This window comes from Ananas comosus, linkage group 13 (genome assembly GCF_001540865.1).
Source record: "Ananas comosus cultivar F153 linkage group 13, ASM154086v1, whole genome shotgun sequence".
Classification (NCBI taxonomy): Eukaryota; Viridiplantae; Streptophyta; class Magnoliopsida; order Poales; family Bromeliaceae; genus Ananas; species Ananas comosus.
In genome coordinates this window covers 9324458-9332157 of record NC_033633.1, presented here as the reverse complement: position 1 = coordinate 9332157, position 7700 = coordinate 9324458, and the positions used below count along the sequence as shown (strand labels likewise).

The following is a 7700-nucleotide window of genomic DNA, read 5'->3' as shown; positions in this document are numbered from 1 at the left end:
AAAAATGGTTTCCACCAGAGCCAAGTCGGGCAAGAAGGCCACTACAAGTGGTGAAGGCACATCTGCGCATTCTGCAGAGAAAAAAAAAAGGAGAGGCCATCAAAAGCTAAAAGGGCAACCATGGAGCTTGTTGTGGGCAGATGTTACCCAGTTCATCTGCACACCACAATGTGTGTTTCAGAGTTGCCGAAGACTGCGGGTAGAATTCAAACAGCTGACCCCGCATTACGTGGTGTAATGTCCGATGAATAGATGGCACTTCTGAAGACCACTCCATTCTTTTCTTATCTCGACTTGCCTCCAATTAAACAAGATCTTGTGTTAGTCGATTACCTCCTCAGTTTTTGGGACGAAGAGAGAAGAGGTATTAGAATTGAAGAAACATTTCTTCCCTTTTGTCTAGAGAAAATATCCATTTTGGTGAGGCTGCCAGCAGAGGGGGAACCAATAGAATGGCAAAGCAAGAGTGTAAAGTCGAGCACTCTTGATAAATATTTCGATGGTGACTATCGGCATGCTGATAGGTCGAAATTAAGACATATTTTGTACAGTATTGCTTGTCAAAATGGAGAGGAGATGGCAGCTGATTTTGCGCGTATATTTATATTATACGTATTTGCGACAGTCCTTTTTCCGACCAGCCACTACAATGTGTCGAAGGCGATATATAGATATATAGATGATGTGCATAGAATAGATGAATATGCCTTGGGCCATGCTGTATGTAATTATCTTGTCAGTTCGATCTCCAGAGCATCCCCGCGTGTGAAGCATCGGAATAGCGGCCAAGAAAGACTTGCCGGCTATATTGACGGATATACAATAGCATTTTTATTAAGTAATATCCTTGATGTATTTTGTCAATAGAATATCTCTTGCATAATTTTTTTAATAATAATAATAATCGCAATTCTTGATAAACTTACAGAGTTGGGCTTATAAGCATATAAAGGGGTTAGGTACTTCCGACGAAGACAAGGCTGTCCTTCGGATGAGAAAATGGAAGGGTTCAAAAGCATATCGGTGTTACGAGAAGCTTCTAACAAAGCTGCCGAGTTATACTCCTGCAGAGGTAACCATTACTGTAAGGAATGTAGTTTTATATAATTTTCTTATAATACTTATTAAATAGATTTATCTTTTTGGCAGGTTGTACCCACATTTACTTACCGCCCTAATGATATGTCTATATTGAAGCCCACGTTACGTGGCAGCCGACCGGAACAGGTATTACTGAATTGAGGTAGTAGAAAATATTATTTTGGTAGATTTTATTTGTCAAATTGTGATATTGTCCTTTCGTACATCTCTCTCGAATGTGGTACAGGCAGCGGCCCCCGCGGCAACAACTGCTGCCGGTGAAAGTAGCAATAATATCAGCTCCTTATTGAATCAATTGGAGCAAGCTCTTAATAAACTACAAGATCGGAATAAGATGTTGGAGGGGGAGAATGCAATGCTAAAAGAAAAAAATGCAAAGCTTGAAGCGCAACTATCTAGCGCTAGTACAGCCGCTGCTGCAGAAGGCGGAGCCGAAGCCGGTGTTGATCCACATCAAGGTGGCCAAGGCGCAGCGGTTGAAGAAAGCAGCCAACAGAGAGTTGATGTTGGCGAGACTGTAATAAGGGACATTCCTTCAAGAATTCAACGAATTAAACATCGTGCAAGGAAAGAAAAGAGAATGTCTCCTGATTTTACGCCGGGCGAACGTCCTTTGACCCGGCACTATAGACGAAAGCAGCATCATTCTTTGAAGATCGGGGGGGCTGAAGCTAGTGAAGAGGCATCAGATACTGCGACAGGGACCATTGCTGAGGTCCTTCTGGTATGATATACATGATTAAGTTTAGTGCGAATAAACTTATATCATATAAAATATGACTTTTTCACGTGAGTTTGTTCAATATAGGAAATTAAAGCTGAACATGGACACTCAGATAGTGCAAAACAAGCCGTTGAGATTGATGATATCCCTGTACCGGATCAGGAGCCTGGGGTCATTATTGAGCGTCGTCGCAAGTATCCCGGAAGAGATAAAATTCCCAAAGTGGAGCAGGACGCAATAGATTTTCTAATTTCCCGACCTATAACAAAGTTCGTCAATCCTTATATACATGTAGTGATTAGTTAGGATTAGATATTTTTGGTCAAATATTCTACCTTAGCTGGACAGAACATTAATTTCTTTCGTATTATTAATTAAATGTTCTTTTTATAGGGGACCCATATGGCAAGATAATACAAAAGGGTCAGATTCACCTTCTGTTAGTGGTCAAGTCCTCAATGAATACTTATTTGGAGGCCCGACGCGCGACGAGGTTAGTGCTGGCACAGATTATGCATTGTAGTTAGCGCTTATAGCTTGTTATATACATATCTAATTATATCTATATTATTCTAATTCTCATTGTTTTGCTGATTGTTTTATTTAGGTGATTAATGTATATTTCCATATAATTAATAAGCTCGATTGCTGTGGTGTACATAAATTTAGTCAACCGGGTATTTTCTTGCGAACTGAAGTTGCGGTGAGTTTGATGCCTTCACTATTATATTAGTTGTTATCTATTTTGTTTTCTGTTTCTATGCTATTCTGTTCTCTGAAGATGCTTTCTTGTTTTCTGAAGATCACTATTAGCCTTCACTGAAGATGCTATCTTGTTCTCTGTTTCTGTGCAGATGCACGTACTCAATAAGATGCAGGGATATGGAAAGAATAATCTAGTAACAGCTGATTTTGTGAAGGATGTCGCATTTGGATCCGCATCTATACGTCACTTTCTGGATAAAATAAATACACAAACCTGCAACACTTGTAGATATGTACTTATTCCGTTACATAGTAATTGGCATTGGCATTTGCTATCGATTGATTTGAAGGAACGACGTTTTGAGAGTTGGAACTCTTTGTGGAGCCACAGCGGGGCACAGGACGCGGCACAGCTGCTGGTATTATTTTATTTTTCTCAGTAGACAGAGTGTTTTAGTTATTTATTCACGCGACAGTAACATCTACTATCTACTCATTTGAATTAATTAACCATTTTTTTTGTCTTGGAAAGGCGAAATGGTTTACGTCCTATTTTGAGCACATCCTCCAAATCCCTGTCGGCGCTTCTGACGTCATATTTCATAAGGAATGTCAACAACAGGGTTCCATCGAAGTTGATTGTGGCATGTACACATGCCTTTTTGCTGAAAGAATCGTAAGAAACGGCCTCCCCGATCTATCATTGTACGATAATGACCCCCCCTCCTTCCGTGCTCATATGATCAGTGCGATCTTAAAGGATCCATGTTGTTTGACCTATACTTCTATGATTGAGTGCATAGTCGCAAAAGATGATGTCTGAATGTTATAGGATTTTGCAATTATTACTGGTACTGTACAGTGTGTTTATATATTATTGTGCAATTGTGAATTGTACTGGGCAATTTGTATATATATGATTGTGAATGTACAATTGTGCACATTATGAGTGGTCGTTCACAGATTTTTCATATATGATTGTGAATGTGCAATTGTGAATTTGTGACTGGTAATCTTGTATTCTGCTTAATCATATTCTTGATGTATTTTGTGTAATGTGAGTGTTAATAAGAGTCTAGTCAATTTATCCTATTGATGTAATGTGTCGATTTACCGTGATGTCATTTTCTCCGATTTTATCATAGATGAGATGTTATCCAGATTTTATTATGTTTGCAAAATAATTTTATGAGAGTTATCGTATCGAAGATAGATATTCAGAAAGTGCAATGGCACCTGTTGAGATTGATGATGTCCCTGCGCCGGTTAAGGAGGCGCAGGTAAGTATTGAGCGTCGTCGGAACTACAACAGCAACGAAAGGGTCAGATTCACCTTCTGTTAGCGCTCAAGTCCTCCTTAATCACTTATTTGGAGGCCCGACGCGCGACGAGGTTAGTGCTGCCATATAGAAGTAGACATATGTATCTAGCTGGCATATAGGGGAGTGGTTTAGCACTACAGATGTTCTGGGGAGTAGTATAACAGTTCCATTTTAAGCTATAACCGCACAAGCAAAGGCTACCATGTAGAAGTGGACATATAGATGTGGCAGGTATATGGGTGTGCTCTTTAGCCCTACAAATATTCCGGGCAGTGGTTAAACTGTTCTATTTTAAGCTATAACTGAAAAAATAAATGGTACCACAGAAATAATATTATATAGATGTGAAAGGTATATGGGTGTGCTCTTTAACCCTACAGATGTTTTAGAGAGTAGTATAACTGTTCCATTTTAAGGTATAACCGCACAACCCAAGGCTACTATATAAAAATAGACATATATATGTGGCAGGTATATGGGTGTGCTCTTTAGCCCTACAAATGTTCCGAGGTGTGGTATAACTGTTCCATTTTAAGCTATAACCGCACAACCCAAGGCTACCATATAGAAGTGGATAGATAGATGTGACAGGTATATGGGTGTACTCTTTAACCCTACAGATATTCCGATGAGTGGTATAACTGTTCTATTTTAACCTATAACAGCACAAGTAAAGGGTACCATATAGAAGTGGACATATAGATGTGGAAGGTATTTNGGATGTGCTCTTTAGCCCTACAGATGTTCCGGGGTGTGGTATAACTATTCCATTTTAAGCTATAATAGCACAAGTAAAGGGTACCATATAGAAGTGGACATATAGATGCGGCAGGTATATTTGGGTGTGCTCTTTAGCCGTACAGATGTTCCGAGGTGTGGTATAACTATTCCATTTTAAGCTATAACCGCACAACCCAAGGCGACCAAATAGAAGTAGATAGATAAAAGTGACAGGTATATGGGTGTACTCTTTAGCCCTACAGATGTTTCGAGGAGTGGTATAACTGTTCTATTTTAAGTTATAACAACACAAGTAAAGGGTACCATATAGAAGTGGACATATAGATGTGGCAGGTATTTGGATGTGCTCTTTAGCCCTACAGATGTTCCGGGGTGTGGTATAACTGTTCCATTTTAAGCTATAACAGCACAAGTAAAGGGTACCATATAGAAGTGGACATATAGATGTGGTAGGTATTTGGGTGTGCTCTTTAGCCCGACAGATATTCCGGGGTGTGGTATAACTGTTATATTTTAAGCTACAACTGGAAAAATAAAGCCTACCACAGAAAATATTATATAGATGTGAAAGGTCTATGGATCTGCTCTTTAGCCGTACAAATGTTCCGTAGAGTGGTATAACAGTTCTATTTGGAACTATAACCGCACATTACATATAGAAGTGGATTAACATTAGAACAAAATTTTTCTTTACGCCATAAGTTGTAATACAATATTAAAATAAAACGTAGAATTTAAAGCAACAAAACCATATGGCATCAGGACCATTGATATAATATAAAGTCTACCACAAAATACTACAACAGGTTATATTTGTACAACACAACGACTAACATAACAACACTATATAAAAATTATTTCAGCCTGCATGATACAGGGTGGTCATGTACCCTTGCCACACAAGTTATAGCAGGATGACCACATTATCCCACTGACTATCCCATACATGACAAAAACAGTCCATTTCCATCTTTTTCTTTTTGCTTCAACTGCGGCTTCTTCCCGCAACTTATTATTGCTTTCTAGTAAACCATTAACCACTGAGATACTCCGGCTCGTAAATTGTGGGTCGTACCACCCAAAATAATTACATGCGTTACTCCCCTGCATCTGAAAGATAATATAAATTACACATNAGACTACCATATAGAAGTGGATAGATAGATGTGGCAGGTATATGGGTGTACTCTTTAGCCCTACAGATGTTCCGGGGAGTGGTATAACTTATCTATTTTAAGCTATAACTACAAAAATAAAGCCTACCATATAGAAGTGGATATATAGATGTGGCAGATATATGGGTGTGCTCTTTAGCCCCTACAGATGTTTCGGGGAGTAGTATAACTGTTCTATTTTAAGCTATAACTGTAAAAGTAAAGCCTACCATATAGAAGTGGACATATAGATATGAAAGATATATGGGTATACTCTTTAACCCTACAGATGTTCCGGGGAGTGGTATAACTGATATATTTGAAGCTATAACTGTAAAAATAAAGCCAATCATATGAAAGTGGACATATAGATGTGGCAGGTATATTGGTGTGCTCTTTAGTCCTACAGATATTCCGGGGAGTAGTATAACTGATCTATTTTAAGTTATAACTGCAAAAATAAAGCCTACCATATTGAAGTGGACATATAGATGTTTCTATATTTTGCGTTAGATGCGAGATGACCCAAATAGCTAAAACAGGTCGCACCATTGCAGAGATCGACATTTCAGTCACGGGTCTATGGGTGTTCCCTATATCGCTTTAGATGTACTATACTGACTTATAATAGTTCCATGAAAAGCTATAATTGTAAATGTAAAGCCTAGCATGGAAAAGTGGACATATAGAATTTGAAGTTATATGGGTGTGCACATTAACACTAGAACTGTACATGTGAACTCTACAACTGTTCCATTCTATGCTATACCTGCAAAAGCAAATCCTAGCCTATGAAAGTGGCACGTATATGGGTGTGCCCATTACCACTAGAGATGTACATGTCACATCTACAACTATTCCATTCTATTCTATAACTGCAAAAGTAAAGCCTACCCATTCTAAGTGGACACTACACATGTACCAAACCGCCCTTTAAGTGTTCCGTTGTTAGCTATCTCTGGTAGGTACATGAATTCGCCCTTTCACCACTTATAGATGTATTTTGGCACACCTATATCCGTCAGTCCTTTTGATAACGTAGAAGCAGGTTTTGAGTAATGGATATATCTAAACAAGACATACAACGGTAAATCACTTTCTAACAATATGTACAAATTTAAAAGTGCACAAGTGTATAAAACTGACAGTACATTCGTATTGAACATTGGAGGTAACTCACATTACATATGTAGGATTAACATTAGAACAAAATTTTTCTTTACGCCATAAGATGTAACACGATATTATAATAAAACGTAGAATTTAAAGCAACATAACCACACGGCACCAAGACTATTGATATATTGTAAAGTCTACCACAAAATAATACAACAGGTTATATTTGTACAACACAACGACTAATATATATATATATATATATAAAAGATTACTACAGCCTGCATGATACAGGGTGGTCATGTACCCTTGCCACACAAGTTATAGCAGGATGACCAAAAAATCCCACTTACTATCCCATACATGACAAAAACGGCCCATTTCTATCTTTTTCTCTTTGCTGCAACTGCGGCTTCTTCCCGGAACTTATTATTGTTTTCTAGTAAACTATTAACCACTGAGATACTCCGGCTCGTAAATTGTGGGTCGTACCAACCAAAATAATTACATGCGTTACTCTCCTGCATCTGAAAGATAATATAAATTACACATCAAATAATGTCCATATATGAATCAACAAGTTTATAGTAGCCAGCTTTACCCTATATCTTGGACAGCCATANGGCTAACACTGGTTTTTTTTTTTTTCAAACCAAGTTTATATCAGCCGTTAGATCAAGAAGTTGTAGGATCTACAACTCTAAATGGGGTGCATGGGTAGCACGACTCTTATTTACTTCTGGCACCATTTTCCGTCCATAAACCCCCTCTCCCATCGCCCACTCTCACTCTCTCTCTCTCTCTCTCTCTCTCTCTCCCTGTAGAGTTCGCCCTAGC

General features: G+C 38.5%; 1 protein-coding gene across 2 annotated transcripts; it reads left to right on the top strand.

The window, feature by feature from the left end:
- On the top strand, window positions 1-3468 carry LOC109719228. Of its 2 annotated transcripts, XM_020245777.1 has the most exons (9): window positions 1-838; window positions 929-1072; window positions 1150-1227; window positions 1328-1825; window positions 1910-2094; window positions 2219-2318; window positions 2433-2528; window positions 2680-2949; window positions 3063-3468. In XM_020245777.1, exons 2-9 carry the CDS (start codon window positions 992-994, stop codon window positions 3351-3353), a joined length of 1599 nt encoding a protein of 532 aa, XP_020101366.1. In that variant the 5' UTR covers window positions 1-838; window positions 929-991; the 3' UTR covers window positions 3354-3468. The 2 variants fall into 2 exon arrangements, with proteins under 2 accessions (XP_020101366.1, XP_020101367.1); XM_020245778.1 differs by lacking the exon at window positions 1-838 and having other exon boundaries at window positions 902-1072.